We start from the raw sequence: 26,869 nt of genomic DNA on the forward strand, positions 1-26,869 counted from the left end.
CCTTTCCAGCTCTTTGTTTTGACCCTTTTTGCTGTGCAGGATATGATAGCTTATGAATGCCAGACGATGAAGGGAGTAAGGGCAGAGGACTGACGCAGATCAAGTAAGAGTTCACGTGAAGAAACAAAGAAAAGAAAAGAAAAGAAAAGAAGGTGAAGAGCGGTAATCTTTACAGCATCTTTTATTGACCTGAGAGATGAGAACTGTGAAAGAAGGAACTATTTAAAACCACAAGTTCTGGTCTGAATGCAGAAATGGTAAATATACAAAACTACCACAAAGAGACGCAAAACTACCACAAAGAGACGCAAAACCACCACAAACAGATACATAACCACCATTAAGAGACGCAAAACTACCACAAAGAGATGCAAAACCACCACAAACAGATGCAAAACCACCATTAAGAGACGCAAAACTACCACAAAGAGATACATAACCACCATTAAGAGACGCAAAACTACCACAAAGAGATACATAACCACCACAAAGAGATACATAACCACCATTAAGAGACGCAAAACCACCACAAACAGATGCAAAACCACCATTAAGAGATACAAAACCACCACAAAGAGATGCAAAACTACCACAAAGAGATACAAAACCACCACAAAGAGATGCAAAACCACCACAAAGAGATACAAAACCACCACAAAGAGACGTAAAACCACCACAAAGAGATACAAAACCACCACAAAGAGACGCAAAACTACCACAAAGAGATACATAACCACCATTAAGAGACGCAAAACTACCACAAAGAGATACATAACCACCACAAAGAGATACATAACCACCATTAAGAGATGCAAAACCACCATTAAGAGATGCAAAACCAGCATTAAGAGATGCAAAACCACCACAAAGAGATACAAAACCACCACAAAGAGACGCAAAACCACCACAAAGAGATACAAAACCACCACAAAGAGACGCAAAACTACCACAAAGAGATGCAAAACCACCATTAAGAGACGCAAAACTACCACAAAGAGATACATAACCACCATTAAGAGACGCAAAACTACCACAAAGAGATACATAACCACCACAAAGAGATACATAACCACCACAAACAGATGCAAAACCACCATTAAGAGATGCAAAACCACCATTAAGAGATACAAAACCACCACAAAGAGATGCAAAACTACCACAAAGAGATACAAAACCACCATTAAGAGATGCAAAACCAGCATTAAGAGATACAAAACTACCACAAAGAGATGCAAAACTACCACAAATAGATACATAACCACCATTAAGAGATGCAAAACCAGCATTAAGAGATGCAAAACTACCACAAAGAGATGCAAAACTACCACAAATAGATACATAACCACCATTAAGAGATACAAAACCACCATTAAGAGATACAAAACCACCACAAAGAGATACATAACCACCATTAAGAGATGCAAAACCACCATTATGAGATGCAAAAACACCACAAACAGATGAAAAATCACCATAAAGAAACACAAAACCACCACAAAGGGAAGCAGAGGCACCACAAAGAGACACAAAAAACACTATAATGACATGCAAAAAGAAACCATGACATGTTGTGCCTCTGTGAGTCTTGCTCCTATGTAGGAGGGGTGGCGGACCTTTTACATGTCTCTGCCCATTGTGTCATAATGACCACACAAACACACAGCAAGTCCCTGCAAAGTAGGGATCAGACACAAACACTGGTAATGTATAATATGCCCTACTGATTTCATGTTCTTATCAAACACTGTTGATTCTCAACAGATCTGTGAGCTGGGACTAAATAAGAGAGTGCATCTTTAAATGTAAGCTCACAATCTCTTCATTATCCATCCGTCTCTGTAGTGGACTGAGAATTCACATGAATTCACATAAAACCGTCCCTGACAACTTCATTGCTATTTATAGTGGCCATTACTGCAGCGTTATTACTGTCACTTCAACGGGCTCGACGAGAGCCGCGCTACCAGGGATACTCCACATGTCCACCCGTTAGCGTCCCTCGTCTTTCTCTCTGCCGTCACAAAGCTAGCTGCTCGTCGCTGCTGCGGCCTGTCAGGACAAGGAGAGGGTAAATATTACCCTTATTGATGTTGAAAGACATCAGGCTCCATCTGTGCAAACACAAATCAACAGTAAATTACACGGAGAGATCGCTGCTTTCTCCCGCTCATTTGGGTACAGAATGGTCCCGGACAAAATCTTGTCTAATGTGTCACATATATCTGTAATTCCAAAAGGCCTCTACATGGTCGTGTGTGTATGTGCGGGGGAGTGTGTGTGTGTGTGTGTGTGTGTGTGTGTATGCAAAGCACTTATTAATCTGTCCATGGCCTTTCGCTGGCTTATGAAGTCCTGATTGTGTGTCATTGTTTTGGCTTCATTTATTTGAACACACACCCCGTAATCACGCTCGCAAATATACGGCTTTAAAAAGGCGAGCTGCCATTTTCATCACGGCGCTAACAAAGTGCATCTGAAATGGCTCTGACTTCCCCTGAGCCGAGCCATCAGCGCTCACACAATACCAATCAGAGGAAAAAACTCTCGGCTTCAAAGCTTCAAGCTTGACTACATTAATAATATTAATAAAACAGCAAATTGAATGTGTGGGCTAAGAGGTGGGGGGAGAAAGTGTCTTGAAATCCTCCGAAGACATCCGTCTTTGTCTCTGACTCTTGTTTCTCTTTTCATTATTGGCTCATTGAAAGTGAAGGCTAATGACAAAATAGCGGGCTAATTCCTGTAATTATGTGTGTTTGTCAAAGGAAATTTGCGAATGACAGCGCTTCTTTCTCTGATCTTTAAGCCAGTAGCTTCGGGGGTGGCATCGCTGCTAACAAAGCGTCGGGAGACAGGTCATGAATTAGTGAGGTATGGATGTAGGTGGCAGGAGAAAGAAAGCTCCCCTGGGGAAAGCTTGCACAACAAACTTAACCCCTGGCCGTTAGCTGCATTGTGCTGTCGCCAAGAGCGATTGTGCGTGAGCAGGGAGGTAAAGAATCCACACGTACGCTGTGCTACGCTGAGGAAAAGCACGAAATAAATGTCCAATAACAAGGACGCAACAGGAACGTTGCATTATTACACTATGAGAGACAAAGAGCAGAGAGAAACAGTAAACGACCGAAGGGTTCCAGCACTTCAGTGGTTTAGCATCTTCCAGAAGAAAGGTTAAGTCTATTTGACCTCTGAAGTAAAGCTATTTTGAATACCACAATATGTTTTGACCTTCACAATAAATTGATTCAGCAGAAGTGTGAGAGTGTACAAAGGAGTTTATTATGGTGAAGAGGAAGGTGATTTAATAGACTATAGCTGCTCACTGTGGCTGCTCGGGTCTACAGAGGCGGGAAAACACACAAAGGGGAGAGTGACCCGACAAAATAAAAGCAGGAAACAATCAATCTGAATACAAAAACACTAAACTAATGTTTCTTTCTACATTATCTATGTGTGGAAACTACAGGGTGAGGTCAGGGCAACTAAGACACAACTAGAGACCGAGGAGGAATGAAGCATCTCTCCCTCTGTGTGTGTTGTAATCAGAGCTTCTCTTTGTTCTTTGTTCTCTCGGTTAGGGTCACGGCCGCCGCTCTGCGCTGCTCTCATGCGCCGGTTACAGCTGATAAATGACGTCTTCCTGAGCGTCCATGTCAGCGTAGCGCCCGCCCTCCGGCCCCCGCCTCAGGTAACCACTGGTAGCTCTGTCGCCACTGCTGGAGCTGTTAGCGTAGTCGGCTGTGAGCCGCTGGCTCGTCGTTGCCATGTTGAGAGCCGTTAAGAGGCAATTGAAATGCTCCCAATCCTGTATCTTACACCTTTAAAAGGTGCTAAATTCGATATCCAGAGCATTAATATAGAGTCAAACAACTACTAGCGATGTGAAGGCATAGTGGAGTGATGTATTTAGCTATGTAACTCAGGCCTGTGGCGGACAAGCTTCTCTGACAGGGTGAACACCATTAAATAGAGGTGGAGCTGCAGTGGGCTTTCACCATGCTCAGTCTGAGAACACACCAACGTTTGTTTAGAGTATACCGCTGCCCTCAGTCTGCCTCATTTAGTCAACAACAGCCTCAACGTGTGTGTGTGTGTGTGTGGGTGTGTGAGTGTGTGAGTGTGTGTGTGTGTGTGTGTGCATGTTAAGTGTTCAGGCGCACCTTTACACCTGAACACTTGAGAAGGTTACACAAATATTCAATTCAAACAAACAAATTCTAATGAACTCACATTCTGTCTGTTTTCCACCAAGCGAAGCTTTAACAAGCACGGAGTGTGTCAGGCCCCCTGTTATCGTCCCATGATTTCATTGGCTGGCGGCGTAGCTCTGAACCCCGCCATTAACTGGAAGAGAGCGTTGCATGTGGGAGGGCAGCCGAGCCGGCGGCTAAAGGGCCACTTGGAGAGTTTGGGTCCCTCCAGATTGCCGTAGCAACGACTCTACTTCATAGCTATTTGAGGGAAATCGGCCACACCTATTCAACCCCCTCACCCCGTCTCACAGTCCCCTTCCCCTAGCCCTCACACACACACACACACACACACACACACACCACATCCAAGCTAAAAACAACCTTGCCCTGTTAAAGGGTTGAGTGGCTCTCTACCGCCACTTCTGTAAGAATAATACACTCACTGCGTAAATGTATTCTGGTTACTGAATAAGTGCTAAATGTTTAGTTTCATATTCCACCGGCTGAATCACTGGTGGGGTGTTTGAGGGGAACTGAAAGTAAAAGAAAAAAGTGGGTTTAATGGAAAAGAGTTCCTGTATGGGAGCTTTTGTAGAAAACAACAGATTTATTTAGAAGCTTTGCGGTGTCTGGCACCATCCTTAGTAACTGATCCAATAGAGAACTGGTTGTGTGTAATGTCTAATTTAATTACCAGGTAGGAAAACAGAGGAGCAGAGTACCTGTAGTCCTTCATTGTACATGTTCTTCTAGTTCATAATACATGTACATGTATACATGATTTATCTTGACCGTTAATCTGAACAAACGGTAGGTTTCCAGTTTCATTTAGCTCGTAACACGATGGACCGTAGCTAATGCTAACACACGGCTAGCCGCTACTAATGCTAGCTACGTAAAGAGTTGTTGCTAACGAACAAAGAGGCAAAATGATGAGCATGCTGTACTAAACTCTGTTGAGATGTTGTACAGATTAGTTTAGCAATGAGACACTCATTCATGTCCAAAAGGGTCCAAGAGTTTCCAATATGGCTGCCAATGGGACGTCAAAGAAGATCTCCTTAAATGTAATGAAGTGATAATGGACTCTGGAAATTCATTACAATGTAATCACAGGCGTTGTCTACTATATACATGTTTTAATGGCAAGAATATAAACATTAAAGATGTCTTGCTAACAGGCTACCACATCTAGCTCTTATTCTATTTAAAAAAGGAGCAATACAAGTCTGATAAATACATAATGGATCAATTATTTTCACCATTTGTTAGATGTAGGTGTGCCTAATTTCTCATAAAAGTCATAAAAGATTGGGTAGACTCTCACTTCCTTCCACTGACGCCCACACTAGTATTTGACCTCGTCTCTGAATTTCATTCCTCCCTGAATCCACTAGGTGTCAGTGTTGCCTCATGTGACTTCAGTCCATAAATCACCGTTGAATTATTGTGTAATCCAGGATTCTTTCTTTGTTTTTTGAGTCTATTCTATCCAGTATACATTTTCATTCAGTATTTGTGTCATATTTTTGGCTGACAAACATAATAAAGCATTCGTTATTCCCTCATCAGACAGTGTGCAGAGTTGCTGTCCAATGAAAACATGTAAGTCGTGATTTTGCTTTATTGGTCGAGAACATTCTCCTACTTTTTGGATCAAAATAACCGTTTACACACTGAATGGATGATCTAAAATTGGATTGTGAGAACTGTTCTGCTCATGATAATGGTTGCAGAAGCACGGTTATCAAGTCCAATTTACACGTTCTGACTGAGAAGTTAACTGAACAAAAGTAAATGAATATTTGAAATAATTTATACATTTTAAAACTTCATTATTTCAAGTCAAATTTTCCTGGGGAGGGAGGATTTTAGGAAGGTAAATTAGGGCTGTTGTAAGTTAAAAAAACAACAAAATGATACAGCTGGGGGGGGGGGGGGGGGGGGAGGGGGGGGTAATATTCATAGAAAAAGAGATTAAAGTCTTAAATGTACAAGAAAAAAATATATGAGTTGATGTTCTATGAGATTAAAGTGGTGCATTTTTGAGAGAAAAAACAAGACAAAATGGAATATAAAGTCATTAAGACAAAAGACAAAACAAAAGAGTTTCGAGATTAAAGTCCCACATTTTGCTGCTGTCTGAATTGCGTTGCTCCTGAGGTAGTGTATACAGTGAGGCTGGTCTGAAATATACATATACGCAATTTCTTTCATGTTCTTTGATGTAAATAATACTGACATCAATTGCATTGTACTCGTTAGACCTGTTCTCTTGTGCGTTTTATTTTGCCAATGGGTTGTCAGATCAATCCTAAAGACGGTGGATAAAGCAGGCGCTAACCTCCGGGTCTGAAAAGTGAGGCCGATGCTTCGTGTCCTAAAGCTGCATTCTCTCTAGTGTCCACCAGGGGGCGACTCCTCTGGTTGTATAGAAGTCTAGTCTAAAATGACTCTACTTCTCTCTTGATTTATTCCCTCAGTAAACATTGTAAACATGAGTTTATGGTCTCAATCTCTAGTTTACAGTCTTCTTCAATACAGCATGATGTTCATTTAGTACATTATGCTCCATTTAGAGTCAAACACACCATAAAGAGGGGATGCTTTAGGGGCGGGGCTACACAGTGATTGACAGGTATCTGACAGAGCGTGGTCCGGTCTGGGAGCGGTCTGCTTTCAGTCACTTTATTAAAGTTGATTTGGGATTCATGCCTGCAGTACTTGTTCTTCCTTGCCTGATGTTGTGAAGACTTGGGTTTGGGCCTGCCTCCGCATTGCAATTGAAGTAAAAACCCAGATTAAATGAGCAGACGCTACACAAAAGAATGTTCTTTGAAATACACTTACATTTTATTGGTGACAGTCTTGACAGTGAATACCTGGCATTGATCGATATACACCCACAGCTGTGTGAAAATGCAAGAGAACAAGACATTTAAGTAACTCAAGATGAAGAAAACAGATCCTTTGCATCATCAATAAAGAAGTAACAGAACAAAGAGTAGATTGTGTTGCGTTTCAGAGATGATCCTAACTATAAGCTCAATCATTGCAGCAGTAACATATTCTGAATGATTGTATATTTTAGATAGTATTAAGCAGATACTTGTACATGATGCAAGCTGGCTGGACCGCTACCTGGAATCACATCCACTGAACCGCTGCCTTTCTGACCCACTGACCCACAATTTGACATCTCAGCCGAAATGTCCGACACGCTGAGGATAGTTGGCTAACGTCAGCTCCACGAGTCTTCATACCACTTCATCGTACGCATAAAGCTGCTACATCACAGTGTCCTGTGCGCCCGAGGCTGCATGACATTGTAAATATCCGACCAAAGAAGCAATAGAAGCACGGTGCTGTTAAAGCCTTCCTCTTGATGTCCGTCCTCTGTGAGCACAGAGGTGAGTAGAAGGAATACGAGAGCATTAGGTTAGTCATCAGTGATGTGAAGCGCTGCTCTGCTACGGAGGTTATGAGAGCGTTAACATCAACCAGTCAGATCAGCAAGCAGCGAGGAATCACACACAGCCCAGCGCACACTGTGATGAGGCCGAGCAGCACCACCGCCATCACCACCACCATCATCACCACCATCATCATCACCACCACCATCATCACCACCACCATCATCACCACCATCATCATCACCACCACCATCATCACCACCATCACCACCAGTGGTTAACCTTGATGCTGTGCATTAGTAATAGCAATCAACTAATTGTCTGCTGTTGTTTAGTCATTCCTATGTGACGCATGCAAACCATGCATTGCAGAAAGAGTGCTGAAGACGGCATCCTGTGCGACTTTGTACATTGACACTGAAAAGTGAGACGAGCCTTGATTTACAGTTCAAATAAAGAATCCAAGAAAAACGGCTTGAAAACTGGCGATCAGATGGTATCGTTACGATATGGACCATCCTGGAAACACACAGCTCTACAGCACTGATGCACCCGTGGTCCGTGCCGCTGGTCCACGCCACTGACCCAGAACACGACGTGGAGTTTTCTCTTTGAGCCAAACGATCAAACCGTCGACAGGTTCGCTGTTCTTCCGTCACAGAGATGTGGACGTTTTGTGTCTAGCTCCATGCTAACCGGCTAGCTCGGAGTCTTGTGAGCAACATCTGCCTCCTTGAGTCGTGTTTGGCTGTGAGTCATCTCTTTAGTGCCCACAGCAGGCAGCATTCTGCACCACATGAGTGAAAGCCCCCCGTCACACTGGACCAACACCGGTTCATCTCAGTGGACTCAGTGGAGCTCATGGCAGAGTGGATCTAAGCTGAACTCTGGTGGTCTTAGTATGCTTCAAACTGAGTGCCTTTCACATAGTCAAAAAGCAAACGTGTCACTTTCCTGAACAGGCAATGCGACCCTAACGCCACTGTGAAGCAGCAATTAGTTGCATTGCTGCTTCAGTTCCACCATAAAGGACTTTAGGGACAGAGACGGCCAACACCGGCTCCTGGACTACAAAGACCAGGAGGAGGAGGGTGTGGTCTACTGTAGTCACTTTGAAGCATACTCTGACCCTCACGCCTACATTTGAACGTTTGACCACAGACAACTGTTTTGACTGTGTTGATCAAAATGGAGGAAACTATTAGCTTACTTTCCAATGGTATACAGCCCTGCTGTGGAATGAGCTTTGAGGCTGGCGGTACGTTCTATAGCCGTCAAACATGGCGGGTAGAGAACGTAGTCCTCTGCTGGGATCGCTGTCACCTCAAAGCCCGACAGAGCGTTTAGCCATGGATTAAACTAGCCACAACCAGGTGAGGTCACGAGGTCACGTCTGTCCATCATCACTACTGTTGATGAAGATGGAGCATCACACACAGCGGTGCCTTTGATTCCGCCTGTGAGGACGGTGGGCTCACACGTCGACCGAGGCGGAGGCCTCGATGAATCCACATCAGTGTTTGTGTCATAAAGCTCTGATAGGGTTCATGATTGTTGACATCACATGTTATTCATAGTAGGCACTCTTTATCTTAAAACTTCATCAACATAATCACATGGTAATGTGGCTTTAAGTTGAGTGATTATTGCTGACTATGCCTCAGTCGTTAACGAAGCAACGATTTCAGAATAAAATGGCTCTTCGGTAGGGTGGAGACGTGTCCTCTTAATATTTATCCACTGATTACGTAATACATCATTATGAATTACTCTCCTGCAGCGATGCAGGTGGGATGGAAACGGGGACACATTTAGATACGGTTATCATTTCAAAATGGAAATGCTTTTTTAAGGACGGAGGTATTCAAGTTTCTTTTGTGACTGCGGAAAACAAAAGAAATGAACAGGCGACACATAATGTGTCAGCATCCGGACACTCTCTACTGGTTCTAAAGCCGCAGAAACAATGCTAAAAAATCTGTACAATATTTAAATACTGTATTTACAGAAATAAACATACTTCATTGTTTGTCTATCAACTGGCCTGCACACCTGGATTCTAAATATCCACGTGGCGTTTTGTACACATCTAATAGTCAGAAGCATAAACAAATAAAGGCAACAATTAAGCGCATTTGAGCTTGCAACAGGTTTCACATTCTTGGATTCAGCTTTCACCGTGGCTAACCTTTCAGGAGCAGACTGGTGGTTTTGCATGATTTGGCCTATTTATTAAAAATCACATGTACTTGACATTATTCATCAGACTGTGACTGTGTTCACAGAGTGAAGATGGACCGTCATCTGTAATGGTATCTGACAGTAAGTAGGTCAAGTAAGGATGCCCAACCAAACCTGCATGGAGACTGTAAATGGGTAAACAGCCACTTTGTCAGCCTGGATGTGAACATGTTAACCACATGTTAACCACATGTTAACCACATGTTAACCACATGTTAACCACAGTTATCCATCCACAGGCATGCAGAGCTGCTCGGGCTAGTAGCTCCTCACTATGAACGCGTGTTCAGCGTTATTGGCCTCTACCACGGATACATGTCCAGTTCCCATAATGCACCAGCACGCAATAACATAACCACAGCTGGCCACATGTCCGCTGCAGTGGATCACTGTTACTAAAGGCTTTCTGGAATGATGCTAATCTACGGAAATAACATTTTGGAGACGGGCTGGCGTCAGTGTGACGCACCAACAGTCTGAAGGCTCGAATCACACAAAACCACCGGTATGACCTTCAGAGCTCTGGTGAAGGGCAGCTGATGTCATTTTTGAAGCACATGAAGAGCGTTAACACCTTCCACCCTAACCCGATGACACGTTAGTACGACCTATTTATACACCAAATGTTTTGCAGCGCGCGGTGATCGGCTGTAATCTGACAGAAAGTGAGGCGTGTAAAGATGCATTCTGGATGTGGATCCACCATGTGAGTGTTATACTTTATGTCTTGTTTTTGAGAACGCTGTCCTGTAGTACACTATGGCTGAGACGTGAATAAGCCTTGATCTTTGCTGTCAGGAGCTCTTCCAGCTGTAGCTGCAGCCTCAGCACGGGGTCTATGGGTTGGATGTGAGTGTGTGAACACTGTGGAGCTCCTCAGCAGCTGAACTACAAGCTGGGACCTAGAACACAAAGAACTCATCCAGACCGTCTCTTTCTTTAACATGGATTCTACATTCAAGCCGTTTCTCACCAACACTTTAAACTGAGGGCGACTGAGCCTTGAGATTCATCATCAATAACCACTTTCCAGTAAATATCCCGAGCTTGTGTGTGTGTGTGTGTGTGTGTGTGTGTGTGTGTGTGTGTGTGTGTGTGTGTGTGTGTTGCAAGCCTTATCTTTCCATTTGTTCCAACAATTACAACATTAGCTCCCTCGTTCCCTTCTTAATGGCTTAGGAAGTCAATGCTAGCTTTAACGGTGCGTCCGGTGGACACATCCACTGCCATGGCCCGAATCTCTGTGTCACCGAACTGCATGTGCGTCTGGATCTCGCGGCGCGGCGCCGTGCTTTCCGTTCCGCTCACATCCAGGCGAAGCGTCCCACACTTCCTGACGCCGGGCTCGCTGATGAAGCCCGCTTTCTCCTTCTCGGAGCAGTAGACGTGGATGACGATGACCTGCTGAGCGGGCTTGGCCGGGGTGTAGCTTCGCTTCACCATCTCGCCCAGCGCCACGGACTGGTCGGCGGCAATGAAGGTGTCGAAGACGTCGGTGCACCAGCGGGTGCCGTCCTTCACCAGCAGCTTCTCCGGCGGGTGCTTGCCCTCCACGAAGCGATTGAGGACGCCCACCCCGTAGGTGAGAGGCGAGCGGCGGACTTTAATGATGCTGGGGTCCAGGCCGAACAGCACAGCACCTTTCAGGATGGTGAGGCCGACATCATGGGGAATGATGATGCGGCTGCGGCCCTGGAGCATGTCCTGGACCGCTTGCTGCAGCAGGGGGGACTCAGCAAAACCTCCCACTAAGAACAGGAACTTGATGTCGCTCACCTCCGGCTTCTCAAACAGCTCAGCTGCAGGAGAACAACAGAACCTCAATGAAGAAAACAACGTTACAGGAAGGAGAACATGCAGTGTGAGTGTCTATTAGTGATGGATTTCAGTTGTTGTTGTTGTCCATGGAGCGATCAGTGAGCGGCGTGACCAGCGGAGGTATCAGACCTACGGAGACGTCTGAAGTCACGGTTGGCTGTTTTACGGAGGACTTTCCTGTCCTTATTAATGATTATTTTGTTCTGCACAACTATTGTGAAGTCCACACATAAACTATAAAGGAACTAAAGCAGTAAATGTTCTCCAGTAGGACAGAGACTTCAGTCACCAGCAGAGCTACGAGTGAGAACAGAAACAACCAAACAGAGGAAACGATGAGAGACGAGTGTTCACCACATTAATGACCCATAATCTAGTACACTATTATGTGTAAGTGTTGATTTAAAGTAAATTTGATGAGAGAGAGAGAGAGAGAGAGAGAGAGAGAGAGAGAGAGAGAGAGGGAGGGAGAGAGATAGAGAGGGAGAGAGAGAGAGAGAGAGAGGGAGAGAGAGAGATAGAGAGAGAGAGATAGACCTGCAGCGCTGTAACTAAGTCTGAAAATTAAAACTTCTAAAACTTTCCATGAAATGTGTCTGACTGAGTTTGTGTGTGTTTGAGAACTTAAGTATCAAACACGACCTTTCCTTATTAAAGACTACTTTATTACTCTGTCGTATTTTCTTTAACTAAGCAACCAATCTACTTCCTGTTTACATTGACACCCACATGTCCAGTGTACGTGAAGAGTCACGTGATATTGGTTGTTCAGGCGTTTAGTCTGGACGGAGATCATTTAGAAAACGAAGCTGAAACGCCGTGTGGACGGAGTAGTGTGGACGTAGCCTGAGTCTGTGGAGCCTCTGACACAGCAACCTCACAGCATGGTGTGTCAGGAGTAGACAGGGCATGCTGTCAGCGCTCAGATCATGAGCCTGGGTGAAGTTACTTGTCCCAGCGTGGATCATAGTGTCAGTGATTTCAGTGACAGTACAGCGAGAAATGCACGCAGTGAGATTATCAGTTCCTAAACGATAGAAACGCCAGGATGTCAATGAATCACTCTCTGAACTCTCTGCAGTGCCTTGTGAAATGAACTACACTACATGGTGCAATGACAATAAAATAAGACACCATGAGCACTAGCTATATCTCCACATTGTCTGTATGCACAAACACCATTCATTTGCTGCAAAAGACTTGTTTGACCACAAAGGTGACAGATGTGTGTGTGTGTGTGTGTGTGTGTGTGTGTGTGTGTGTGTGTGTGTGTGTGTGCATCGAGGTGTTATAACACAGCTTACTGAGATGCTGGATGATGTGGTCTATGGTGGGCTTGAAGAGGGAGTTCATTGCTTCCGGACTCATCCTCAGCATCCCCTGAGACGACCATTTCACGAAATCCACACTAGGAGAAGACGTGAGAGTGTATGAATATCAGAATGAGTATGAATGACTTCATCTGCAGATTAGTGATATGATCAAAAGCAACACTACGATATTTTACAGAAAGAAAAAAAACATCACACGTCCAATCAAATCCTCTTCACACAGTCTTCAGTTCAAATCTGCTTAGAATCTTGTAGAAAAGTAGCGTGCTGGTCATGTGATACTATAGTATTATTACTATTATTATTATTCATATGTCCTGCATGGGCCCAGAGATGAACGGACCTGCAGTTGTGAAGCTCCTTTCTCGTCTTCTGACCTCTCAAAGCGAGTCACTACACGTCACTCACCCATTAACGCACACATTCACACACATACGAGGTGACACCGACTAGGGCCGACCCGAATGAATACATATTTGCATGAACATACATTATTACGAGTTATATTCAAACGGGTGTGTGCTTCCCTCGGTCCTGTCTCTGAGGCCCATGAGAACACGTCTCCATGCCTGATGCAGTCTGACTGTGGAACCATTAACCCTGAAAGAATCCATAGGATCCATCTGCTGGGATCCCATGTGTGTGATTCATGTGCAGTGTGTGCACATGTCGGTGTGTGATAGTGTTCACGACTTTCCCGCACAATGAGACAGACTGAGTACTTCCAGTTAGGCGTCAGAGGAGCCTGGGGGGGGGGGGGGGGGGCAGTGAGGGCTCCAGTTTCAGCCATATAAGTGTCTTTTAATGTCCCTCACTGGGGGATTATGAAAACACACACAGACATGAGACACGGCCATTCAAATCCAGACTCCATGGTGGTCTCACAAATGATGGTACTCTAAAGTTTGATCTTCTCTGTCTGACACTGAGTTCTTTTATCAAGTCAGTAGCCAGTTTTTACAAGCTGCCTGTCGACTTTGCTTTGCACATATGCATAAACATAATGTTGCCACACCTTGTAGACAGATCATCTGTCATCAGACAACCACCGGTAATGGCTTCTGATCAGCCCAACCCGTTCCTCTAAAGCACAAACCGTGTTTGTAGACTAAGTGTTGTTCAGATGGACCTGCATTACTATTATCATTCAATAAAACTATATAAGATACCATAGTGTGGTGAAAGGATGGAGGGTGAAACCGATATGTTTTTGCTAAGAGTGTGACCTACTGGTTAGCTCAAGGCCTTCAACGCGGCACTTACAGCTGATAATGCCGTCCAGACCCATCTCTTATAGGGCTTAATTAATATACAAGCTCTTTATGATCCGTCTATCCATCCGTCATCTTCCACTTATGACCAGGTCGCAGAGGCAGCAGGCTTAGGAGGCTATCCCAGACCTTCCTTGCCCCAGCAATGCTTTCCAGCTCTTCCTAGGGAATCCGAGGCGTCCCAGGCCAGACGAGGTACATGGTGCCTCCAGCGTGTTCTGGGTCTACCTCGTGACCTCTTACCAGTTGGACAAAACCTATAATGGGAGGCGTCCAGGAGGCATTCTGAATAGCTGCCCGAACCACCTGAGCTGGCCCCCTTCAACGCAAGGAGCACCTGCTCTACTCACTCGTGAACAAGGCGGCGAGACACTTGAACGCCCTCGCTGAGGGCAGGACACCTTAACCTCAAGGGTTTGTGTGTCCCAGTGACCCTGGGAGCTGTTTTGTCAGGGCAATAGCTCCTGGTCGGGTCCCCCAAGGCAAAGCGGTCTGAGATTCACTGACCCTGTACAAATCGGCCAGAAAGGAGTTGTTGCAACCTGGCCCAGAAAAGGGAAAACATTGCCCCCGTATGGAGCCAGACCTGAAAGGCCATGACACGGCCAGGCACAGCAGGAGCAGGGATCGCCATTCGGGGTCTGGTGCATCGTGAGTCAGGTGGCAGGCAGAGGTAGGGACCTACGAGTGTCTATGGCATCACAGACTGGCCTCATCTTATCTTATACCTATGCATTCCTGCTCAGGGTGACACAGACACTCATTCCAACATGTCAGGGTTGGTCCCAGGTTTCTCTGGATGTACTCACTTGCTTTTGCGCAGGGCGTGTTCCACGCTGTGGCCCCGGAACTTCTTGTAGTAGTCGATGAAGGAGAAGGGCAGGTTAATGTTGAGGGGGTTGGTTCTGTCAGGGGCCGCTGCCCTCTTCCGAGACTCAAACGCGATCATCAGGTCCACCCAGGCGGCCGGCCTCTTGATCTTAAATTGGTCAATGAAGTCCTGGCCAAAGATCTTACACAGTAGCTTCTCAAATTCATAGTCGATGCCGAGGGAGCCATAGGGACCGCCTGGGGGAAAAAAGGGATCGTGATTGTGAATCAAATCAAAGCACAGCTGCATGAAGCAGAGATAAATGATGGCACGTTGTGCCCTCTTACCTGAGGCCTTGTAGAGCTCTTTTAGATGTCCCTCTGGAAGGCGGATCTGATGAACAGTCAGGTCCACCGTTCCTCCGCCACAGTCCACCACCACATACCGGTCACCTGCACAGAGAATAATGGGACACGGGGTGCAGTCAGTATCTAAAATGCTCGTTATCTAACCGCTTCCTGCCTGACAGGACTCATGGCTCTGACATGTAGCTGCCTCTCATCTACCACTACTCTGTTTGCTGTTGTTAGGAACATCCTCAGGGGAGGCTGGACGTGACTCTTTATGACTCTTCAGCTTCTTGAACTAGGCCACACTTCTGTGTCTGTCGTGTGAGCAGCCCAGTGATGAAGTGATGAAAGAAGAGACACCTGCTGACGGAAAGAGCGGGACTCAGGAGTGGCTTTGGCGAAGACAAGCTGGTGGACAGGAGCTGACAGTTTGGACATTAGATGATTCACGCACATCTTAAGCATTGTTTGACTGACAGCAGAGCCAACAGGCTGTGGCATGGAGAGACAAAGTGAGACGGTACAGTGACTAACGTCAGCTGTCGCAGGTAAGACTTTAAGCTGTTCACTGAGCTACAGCGGTCCAGAGAACTGATGTCAGCTGTGCATTTTCTCAGTGCACTCTTGAAATCGCGAAATATAAACTATAAATTCTTCCCTTCTGGAAAAAAAACGTTTTCTATGATTTGCAAAGCTCTTTGAAAATATATGAACGCTGTATGAAATTTTATTTAATCTTTAAAAAATGACTTAATAGATTAATTAGGGTACACTTTCTTTTAAAGTCATTGACTTATATGATTGGTGCATGTTAGAAGTATTCTTCACCTACAAATCCTTAGATTCTTGAAGAATGCTCTTTTGTTCACGCCTCCACAGTGATGTAAATGGGGCTGCTGTATAATCCAAATGTCATTTATCTAATTGGTCATTTTGGCTTCTTGCTTCTTGCCATCATTTCTACGAGTTGTGACAACATTGTACGCTGCACAACTTAATTGCTGAGATCACCACATGGCAACAGACAAGCAGTCAGATGATCAGACAACATGTATCCAGATCATGTAAATGTGAGATGTGAGAAACTGACTATGGTCAGTACAGTAAGTCTGTAAACTGTGATGGATGTTAACAGACAGTCTGCATTATAACGTCACTATGTATCTTTGTTTACTCGACCACATAGGTTTGACTAACCTGGGAGTTTGTTTTCAACCTGTCTGATCATCTGCCAGCTACCAGTAACAAGCTCTGAGAACATACAACCCAGGTTGTAATAAACTGTAGTTTTGCTTCCAGGACTTTAGTAGAACTGAACTTAATGTACAGCAGAGACATACATGGCCTCTGTACACTGAATTTTAGCTTAGTGGAACTACTTTTGATGCAACCACAATGAAATGAAATACCTCCAGATAGTAAAAACAACAACATGCTCTATTTCTACCAACATCTATCCTCTGAAGCTAGTAGCTGATGTGGCATAATGTCAGCATAAGAAACAGCCAGAGCGTTTACCCTAAAGGAGGAGGGAAAGGAAATCACATCACATGAGTAAAAGAGAAAGACTCTACCTTCTTCCAGCTCCGCCCAAAGCTCCCCTACGACATTTTCCACCAAAAAGGTGCGGCTCTGCCGGTTGCGCCGAACAAGCTCCTTCGCTGGTTGTTAACAGAGAGAGAAGGTTGTGGTGAGAGCGACGAAGCGGTGAAGCTCTGCTGTGTGGCTCATATACAGAGGTGTGTGAGTGAAGCAAGCAGCAAGCTGAGATGCACATGTATCCACACGGTGAGCAAGAAGTTCACAAAGTAATAACAACACCTGCTTTAATCTACGGTGACTTTAAATGAGGTATGGATCATTTGTTCAACACATATTTAGTATTTAGCAGTACAGTATGTCACACCAATGATGTAGCTCACAGTGCTAACATGCAGTGAAGGTGACCCATGAAAAAGAAATAAAAGCTAAATGAAACGTTCTCCTCTACAGGTGATCTGATGTAAGACGGCACAGTCATGAAGGCTTTAGGCAGGAGATCGGTTCTTAGTTTAACGGGTCAACGTGTTTCTGCAGAGGTGGTTTTGATTTAAAGAACATTTTCTGAAAATAACAATAAATAGTTTTCACGTATCTATCGTCCCCAGGAGACTAGCACAGGCTGCTCAGGAGAGCCATGTGACCTGAGGCTGAGTGGGAGGAGCAGGAAGACCTGGCAGACTACGTCACAGGGACATTTCCTCCAACACACAGGACACAATACAGGGACAATGGAGGACAACTGTCCAACTGTCAGAGGGCATGAGAGAGGTCCAGAGCTCACGTTACAACAACACCACAACCTCCCCGGTTCTATTACAGCGCGCTCTGTTCAACCTGAATATCTGGTAATACTCTAGTCAGGGTTGGGGTTGATTTATTCATCGTTTTAAAGAACATTTGTATTGTAAAACATGTGAATACAGTTCAGCCAACGTTCACATAATGCCCCACACACACACACACACACACACACACACACACACACACTCAATTTCTACATAAACTGAAACAACGCACAGTATTGAGACTGACACTCAGAGAGCAAGTGTCAAAACTCTAAACACACTTTCTGCTTTGCAACCAATTTACCGTTCAACACTCTGCACACGGTTCTCTGCATGAGACAGGAATGTGACATAAAGTCACTTGTTTTATCAACATTTGAAAACGCTGCCATGCTAAATGTCACACCCATGGACCACCTGGCCAAACAGCTGACTGCTCTTCACTCGAACAATCAAACCCAGACTACATCATGGAGGTAGAACTGTTTTAGGTTGAGCAGAGCAGAACTGATCCAATCAGAGTCACAGGGTATGAAGCCGTATGCTGAGCGATAGATCATTGCATAGTTTACTTTAGTGTTTCTATTCAAAAGATCCGAGGTGTTCTGCTGCTTGTGTGTGTAGCTGTGTGACTTGTGAGTAGTGATGTTACAGAATGAGCTCTGTTTCAAAATCAATCGTAATAAAACTGTAATAAAAAATAAAAAAATACATCCACAGAAGTATCCACACACACACACGACATACATAAATACACCGTATCTAATATCATCCATATCCTAGTTCATTAGGAGATCTGTATTCACAAACGACTGAATGGAGTTCCACTCTAAGAGCCCCCTCCCTGTGAGACCACCCAGTCTCTCGGCACCCTGAAAATAGCCATTAGTGGGCCAGGTTCCAGTGTTTGTAGAGAGCCGTGGACAGAGTGCAGAGAAGAAGAGCGAAACCTTTTCAATTTTGGACCGGAGGAATTTGGTAATATTCCAACAGGGCAGGGCAGTTTGTAAAATAGTCACGAAATGCAATCTATTGGTTTCTTGTAGAAGGAAAGGATTTTATTTGTGTGTGTTGCTTAGGAAGAGATCTTTTTCAGAACGTTAAAAGAAGAAAGTACGGCTACGCAACAAAACCACCAACACATTGGGACACGTTGGGACACATTGGGACACGTTGGGACACGTTGGGACACATTGGGACACGTTGGGACACGTTGGGACACGTTGGGACATGGCCTGTGTTTGCTGGACCCGTCCGGTGACCCTCCCAACCCCCCAGAAGAGGTCTTTGTTGATATTTAGCTCCATAGTCACATGGATGCGTTCAATGTGAGTGTCCACCACAGATATATGATCCTAACTGACTTACCTTAGAATATGCTAATAATAAAGTACGTCACTACAAATCCATCACTGCTCAGTAGAGAGCGATATCAGCCAGGAAACCACTGTCAGACGCTGCTGAGATGAGGAAATCTGAGCAGCTCCCAAGTCTGCAGCCTCTCCTGGTTGTAGTGAGCGTTCTATCACTGCTGCATGCCGATGGTCTGCTTACAGCACAGCTGTATCTGAGGACATCACGGAATACGTCCGCCTTCATCTTAAAGCAAACTGGTGTACACATGGTGCTACAGGTCACTACGTCGTTAGGATTCATCCTCTGGGGAGCGTGAATATCTACTGCATACAGTATTTTATGTCCATCTGGACCAAAGTGCTGCTCACACAGATAGACCAACCAATCCAATAGCTCTTGATCTTTTTGTCTGCGATTACAGCAGAAATGTTACGTAGGTTCTACTGAAGCTCTGCTCTATTTAATACGACCAAGAAAAAACAACAGTAACAAAGTCAGACCAAGGAAGACACCAACAGCCAATCACAAGTCAGAGAGCAAAGAGATCTGAGGCTGTCCAATGAGAGTGAACATGGGTCTGAAGAGACTAGGAGGAGATGTACCAAGGTGTCCAACATACAGTAGAACCCACACGACGGTCCTCTGGCGTGCTCGGAGCCAGTAGAGGGATGTCTGGAACGTAAGAGAACTTTAGGCTTTTGGGGTTTAAGTCCTTTGGCCATGGTTCCTGGTGCCAACACGTCCCTGCTCTGGGGAAGTACTTCCTGGTGTGCCAGGAAGTACTGAGGAACTATTCAGGTGGAGGTCAAAGTCAGACCTCGGTGCTGCTGTAAAGCTTAATTCACAAAACCCCCGCTCGTCTCAAGGTTAGGACGAGAGCGTGACATGTCTCTACATGTCTCGTAATCTATTGGTTCTGCTTCTCTTAACATTACATCTCTCGTAATCTTTAGTAACTTTAAGCTTACGTTGTTGGCTTCCAGACTTCCAGATGGAGCATATTTCTGACACTAATTTGAATCTTTCCATTATGTTGTTCAGGACACAAAGGGACATGTTGAATACATCTTTTGTTTGATTCAGGCATGAATTCTACGGAGTGTTGAAAAACCAAAAGTCTGCTCTACACCAGACATGTGGTCAACGGCTAAATTCAACTTTCTCCTGTGTGTCTTTGTTGACCTCTGACCTGTAGCTTGTGTTCATCAGATGAATGACAAAACAATTGAAAATATTGAAGTATTTAGATAAGAGGGATTAAAATGGACTATTATTACACCATGTACATTTGCTTGTCTACGGAATTGAAAAAAAACGGATAGAATAAAAAATAGAAGTGAATAGAAATGGAAACATTAAACAAGATTCATATTTTAAATGGGTGACTGTTCTGATGATGATATATTGTGATGAACGTAAAGATAAGATGTTGGACTGAAGGGAATCCTCAGTTTGGATGGTGGTGATGAACAAAGTAAATAAAAGTGACATATATGTATTATTGTAAAGGAGAGGTGAGTTATGCTAATGCTAATGCTAATGACAGAAAACGGACTCATGGAAGGATGTTACTTGATGTAATATGGTTTATGAATAACCAGGAAATAAACTGGACCTAGTTAAAGTAATACAGTTCCAGTTTCAATGATGACTGTCACCCACAACTGATATACCGTAATAATAATAATAACAATAATAATACAATAGTAATTATTGCATTATTTTCAATGTAGGTCAGTTTCTGAAATTTGCAATCAGTTAATTCTAACTGTAACCACTCATCCTGTATCAAACAAATGGCAACTGTATGACGTTTATTACACATATCTCATTATTGTTTCACATATGCATATTTATTACAATAAGTGTATATTACTATAATTCATAGGTGTGTTAGCTGACAACTGATTACAGGCGATGACTTCAACGTGAGCTGGGAAGACTTTAAGACCGTCATGAGCTTGTTAATAATAATATGACGGCTGGAGATGAATAAAAAGCCATGCATCTTTAATAAGAGAGCATGTTTACCATGACCTGGAGGAACGACATTCAGCGGGAGGAAACAACTGTATGTTACGATGTCAGTACTGTAAACACACACATCGCCATGGTGACGTGGAGTCAGAGAGGACGCATGCTGCATGAAAGCACCGCGTGGCGTCGGCGTCGACGGAACCTACCTTGGGTCATTCCACTGCCCACGTTGTCGGTGGGGCTGCAGCCGTTCTGGGTGGTCAGGGTGCCCAGGTCCACCATCTGGTGGAGGCGGAGCTTGCGGCAGTAGATCGACGCTGCCTCTGGTTCTAAGGCGATGATCAGCTGCTCCGGGCTTTCCCGGGACACCAGACCAGACTACACACGAGGAGAATACGGACAACATGAACGTTTGGCTAAATAACGGAGCTAACGTTAGCGTTACATTACGCAGGCTCCTTTGTTCTGATGTATCCCTCCTTACTTAGTTTATTGGTCATAAAGGCCAATGAAGCTGCGCTGCTTTTACTGTTTGAGTGCTTGGTGGATCAAGAGGATGGGTGGCACCGTGGCTCCAGGACTACCACGGGATGGTGAGGTCAGAGGAGACGTGGTTGCGGCGGGCTGCTGTTTGCTGTCTTCCTCCCTCCCTCCCTCTGTCCTCCACCAGCAGCCAATTAAAACGCTCCACAGCGCCTGATGCTGAGTCACTGCACACGCTCCCTTTCTCTCTACCTCTGTGATTTACTCACATCCTCCCTCTGTCGGCTCATCCCTCCATCCCACAGCTAGAAGCTCTCCTCCTCATCATCCATACACCCCCCCTCCTCTCTTCCTCCTCTTTTAGCTCGACACCAGGGATGTGATCAGGACAAAAGGATGATGTCATTGAGGAATCTGAATCAGCCCAAAACCAGCGCTCAAAAGGTGTTTTAAACGTACGATTTTTGATGGTACTTTGAAATTATTGCTAGTTCAACATTTTGGAAAATGCACTTATGTGCTGTTAAAGGTTCCCACACAGAGAATTATCACCAGCTCTGCAGGTACCCAGAGCTTTACGCAGCTTAATTAGCAGTTCAAACCTAACCGGGCATTTTGTATTACTGCCTTTAAGTCTACAGCTGCAGCTGGATATGTGAAACGCATGTCTGTCATTACAATGTGGTCAATATCTGTGTGCAAGTATAGAAATACTGCAAAAATGCTCCAAGTCAAGCAACAAAAGTCGGCTTTACTATGACGACAGCACTGGTGTAGTACATGGATACGATGCTCTTCTGTTGATCTAGCTTCTATCTGCAGTGCTACTTCATCTTATATCATCGTATGTACTCAGTCACCCGTGCCTCCTGCCTACGATGCATTGGACTATCTCAGGACAGGAATCAGTCATTTTCAAACCAGTTGTGTTCAGACTAGAGGTGCAGACTGGACGAGGCTTCTCTGCCCACCTTATAGGCAGCTTCCCTCATGAACTGCTTTGCAGGCATTTTCCAGATAGCAGGAACGGTGATCACCCATCTCACGTCATTGTTGTCAAACTCACCGCCGGTCTGATCGCTCAGCTCCTGCAGGAGGAAAAGGAGAAGAAACCCAACCAACAGGTGAGGGTTAGTGTCCCACTGTGGGCTCAGACCAGCGTTTAGTCCTTACACCGAAAACACAGCGGAGCACCTGCACTACTCACACCAGGTATGTTTTGAACACTGGCTTCAGGGTTCATGCTGGGATTCTACAGACTGTAACATGAACGATGCATTGTATCTGTAATACAACAGAAAACACACACGGAGGTGTGGTACCTTCAGTGCCTGCTCCTTAAAGAAGGCCAATGCATACGCAAAGATATCCAGAGCTTTCACTCGCTTCCCATTGGCTGCGTGGAGGTCTGTGTCGATGGACAGATTCTGAGAGACAGTAGAGGACAGTAGAAGTTAGAGTTGAATGAAGGACATAGAATGATGAAGATGAAGAGGGGATATGATAATAATACATTTAATATAACAGGATCTATGCTCTGTCCTAGTGGCAGGGTTCTATCTCAACAGCCAGCAGCCAGACTGCCATCAAATATTCATGGTCACCAGAGGATGATTCCTCCATCAGTAAGCTTAAGTCTCATGCTCTACTTATTTCTTATCATTAATATGAAACATCATTAACAGTCTTTATTCTAGCTCGTGATAAACATAATGCAGCGTTAGATTATCAGCTGTCGTTCTCTTATACTCTCAGTTCTTGTCAGAATGGAGCAGCATTTACAACATCTTCAATTATTACTACGATCAAATCTTGATTGTGGTCTGATGAAAAATGAGCAAACGGATTGAACACACGAGGCTCCACCGCCCCACTAACAACCACAGTCCTCCACTCGCTCTTCAACCCCCCACCACTCCTAGAATCTCACAAAGACGTCAGACGTTTGATACACGGGAAGCTTTTCCAAGGCGAAAAGGAAAAGATCTGTAAAGTTAAAAACCTGTATGTAAAATATGAATATTCATTCGGGTTGTGATGAGTGTGAAACTGTTTTACATGTCTTCAAATCTCTTGGTATTGTGTGTAGATTGGAACATTTTGTGAGTCATGCACAAATCACTGAACATGTTTTTATTTACAACCATTTTGAGAGTAATTTCGCTGCATTAATAGGAACACTTTTAACGCTGATGCTCGTGCTTGTTTTGTGCACCGTGTGCTTTGTTCATATGCTGCTGCTGTGACTTGTGAAATTAATAAAGTATCTATGTATCTATTAAAACTCCACAGCAGACACACACATATATGCACACTACTGATGGAAACAATCATTATCACCTGCAGAGAATTATTGGCAGTAAAGAAATAGAAAAAGTCATCAGAGTGCTGCAGTATCAGCTCAGGCTGAACAGAGGACCGGCTGAGTCACTGAGTGGTGTGAAGAGAGAACCTGGAGATCTGCTCTACAGTACATTCACAGGGTGTGTGCAGCGTGTTTGTTTCCTCACTGCAGTAGTGTGGAGCTTCATTTTGAATTTTTCCAGATAGAGCCAGTGTTTGGACTCGCTGGGGTCCAGGTCGTGGTAGAAGTCACGTGCCGCGTAGCCAAAACTGTGGAACTTCCTGTCTGGAGTCAGCAGGATCGTGGTTGGAGTCTTCTGATTGGACACCCCAGGGTCCCCGCCTTCCCATCGCCTGGAAGGAAGTCAGTTATCAATACCTGCTTTTGTACAAATCAAATATAGTCTAGTGGAGCCACCATTTCACCACTCCACTGTTCAGACTGTCCATCAATGGCACACACAGTTCTGTATCTATTTCAAGCTATGTGCACCGTGAGAAGTCAGCGCCTTTCAGTTCAGTTCATGTAGCGTGTGTGTGAGGTTCAGTTCTCTCGTAAGCTAACTGAGCTAGCACAGTGTTTCTGGACGAATGGAGGTCAGCTATTATTAGTGCTGCCTCTGTTCCTTGGGAGCTGTGTGATGGGATTATGGAGGCCATCTCACTCAGAGCACCTGATGTGAAGAGGAACTCATTTGGGAGATCTGGGAAAAATTGGATGGAACAGCTTTTAGCTGAAAAGTAATATGGGGTTGGTGGGATATCTCTCACATTTACAAATGCACCGATCGTTGAAACCAGACGGCTTTCAGCTGATCGGCCGTGACATTCACACGTGAGTCGAATGGTAGTCGTACGTTTGCAGAGAGTGACATCACAGCGACACACAAACGCTGCAGGTCAGACTTAAAAAGATCGGAAATCAGCCCATAAAACTGCATTCGGCCCATCGCTCCATTTTGAACGGTTCTGTAGCCGGTGTAGTCGGTAGCGGTGTGTTCTCTACTGTGCTGTTTGCTGAGAGCAGTCTGCCTTCAGTTCCCTGTTGGTGCACTGTGTGTTTCTGCAAGTCCTGTTGCTGTTAAGTCCGATCCGTAAATGTGTCTTTACATTATATACATGTATGATAATAAAGGCACTAAACTCCAAATTCAGAGCATATCTAAGATTGAGGGATTGCCTCCACATCATCTCTCAACATGGAGGCAGCTAACGGTGCTAACGGTGCAAACAACGGCAACAGTGCAGACAGAGCTAACGGTGCTACAGTGTACTTGTGCAATGCTTGTGTAATGTGTGTGTAGCGACAGAGAGACAGTGACAGTTTGGTAGCTTGAACATCTCTTTCAGAGTGACGCATGAACGCAATAAACTACATTATTAATTAATAACAAAGTCGTAGGTAGAGCAGAAGTCACGTAGCACACCTGTGCATTATTCACATTACACAGTTGGATGTTCTGTGAGACGGAGTTGTATCTTTTGGTTTTAAGTCAGAGCACCAACCACAGACCAGCAGCATGCGTTACTACAGCCTGGCCTCACGTCACCCTGAAGCCTGCACTGAGCTGTGCTGGACAAACAACCCAGGTAGGAACGATTCTCACATAATCTATTGATCGCAAATAATATCTTGGAAGCTGCATCTTTGTTGAAGATTTGAAGCGATGAGGATCTAGCTTCCATTCCTAAAAAGCTGTCAGCACACCGGGTTGTTACGCCACCAATCGGGTTCCTGCTCCATTTGTTGCCCTCGAAAACAACATCAGGACATCTGATGAATGCTAATGTTGGTACTAGCACACCCTCCACCCTCCACCCCTCTGACACAGCTCTTCAAGCCCTGCTCACTGCACCACAGTCCAGGCTTTGTTTGGGGAGGGGTTCCCCAAACTAAATAATCAGCAGGCTCTGGAGCGGATTTCAGGCCTGGACCTCTGTCTCCTTAAAGCTTTTCCAGAGACTATAATACAATTGTTTTCATAATATTTCAACACGATTGTAATTTGAGGCGCTGCCTCCTGAGGGTTTTTAGGGGGCGAGGCGGTCTGAGAGCCTGCATGTTCACAGCTCTCACACTGGGGATGTGTGTAAATTTCACAAATAGTAAACTGATCAGTTGTGAAAACCAATGTTTCATTTCATGTGGACTTTGAAATAAATCATTTTGAATATGAATCTTTCCTTTCACTGTCTAAAAGTGTGTAAAAACATCTCTTATAAAGCTGGTTTTATATAAATAATAAACTTTAACACGGTCCCGTTTCCATCCATCCACCAGGAGCCCTCAGACCTTCTCTCTGTTCCCCAGCCTCATCCACACACATGTTCCTACATGAGCCCTCCAGTTAATAACTGGCCCTTGTTCACACACTCCTTACCAATTTGTCAGAAGTTTCCATTAAATTGCTGCAGCAATGAGTCCTAAAAGCCAGAAGTGAGTCACTATGAAGTTTGCAGGTACGGTTCCCTCGACTCGATGTCAAAGTGTTTTTTGGTTAGATGCCTGAAATATGATTTTGATGTTTTGTCAGTGACCATCCCACCAAAGAACTCTGAATCTTTTTAAGTGTCTTTATAAAGGCGCTCGCTAACAAGTGGCTAAACGACACTAAACGAGCGCTGACTCGCTGCGTGACTCTTCCATCTCTAACTTGTAGAGGTACGCTACATGTCGGACCACGGGGAAAGGCGTGAGGCAAGAGCGCCAGATCAAATCGCAAGTTGGAAGCTTAGTAGCGGTGACATGAAGTCATGTGACCGTGGTTCTGTTACAGCCTGATACTTTTTACTGCTGTTGATTGTATTCATGCTTCAAAAATCATAAAAGTGCCGTTGATTTGTGAAGATTATCGTGCTGAACAAAATGTACCACAACTGATTGTTTGCCACACAGTTTATTGTCTGCAGTAATCCAGAAACAATGGAAAAACCCCATTGGCTGTTTGTTGAGGG

General features: G+C 44.7%; 1 protein-coding gene across 6 annotated transcripts in view; it reads right to left on the reverse strand.

The window, feature by feature from the left end:
* Nucleotides 1-7,022: 7,022 nt before the first annotated feature.
* hspa12a (heat shock protein 12A) overlaps nucleotides 7,023-26,869 on the reverse strand; it is a 41,255-nt gene continuing 21,408 nt past the window's right edge. For 3 of the 6 annotated variants that reach the window (XM_068728094.1, XM_068728093.1, XM_068728096.1), the window contains exons 4-11: nucleotides 24,082-24,268; nucleotides 22,894-22,998; nucleotides 22,543-22,659; nucleotides 21,295-21,466; nucleotides 17,003-17,089; nucleotides 15,077-15,530; nucleotides 12,970-13,073; nucleotides 7,023-11,646 (exon numbers count right to left, since the gene is read on the reverse strand). In XM_068728094.1, coding sequence (XP_068584195.1) covers nucleotides 11,015-11,646; nucleotides 12,970-13,073; nucleotides 15,077-15,530; nucleotides 17,003-17,089; nucleotides 21,295-21,466; nucleotides 22,543-22,659; nucleotides 22,894-22,998; nucleotides 24,082-24,268 — 1,858 coding nt within the window. In that variant the 3' untranslated portion in view covers nucleotides 7,023-11,014. The remainder of the gene's footprint in view (nucleotides 11,647-12,969; nucleotides 13,074-15,076; nucleotides 15,531-17,002; nucleotides 17,090-21,294; nucleotides 21,467-22,542; nucleotides 22,660-22,893; nucleotides 22,999-24,081; nucleotides 24,269-26,869) is intronic. The other 3 variants (XM_068728098.1, XM_068728097.1, XM_068728099.1) reach the window with 2 other exon arrangements.

The sequence above is a fragment of the Cebidichthys violaceus genome, unplaced genomic scaffold (genome assembly GCF_023349555.1).
Source record: "Cebidichthys violaceus isolate CVI_PGR_0920_01 unplaced genomic scaffold, fCebVio1.0.p SCAF_10, whole genome shotgun sequence".
Classification (NCBI taxonomy): Eukaryota; Metazoa; Chordata; class Actinopteri; order Perciformes; family Stichaeidae; genus Cebidichthys; species Cebidichthys violaceus.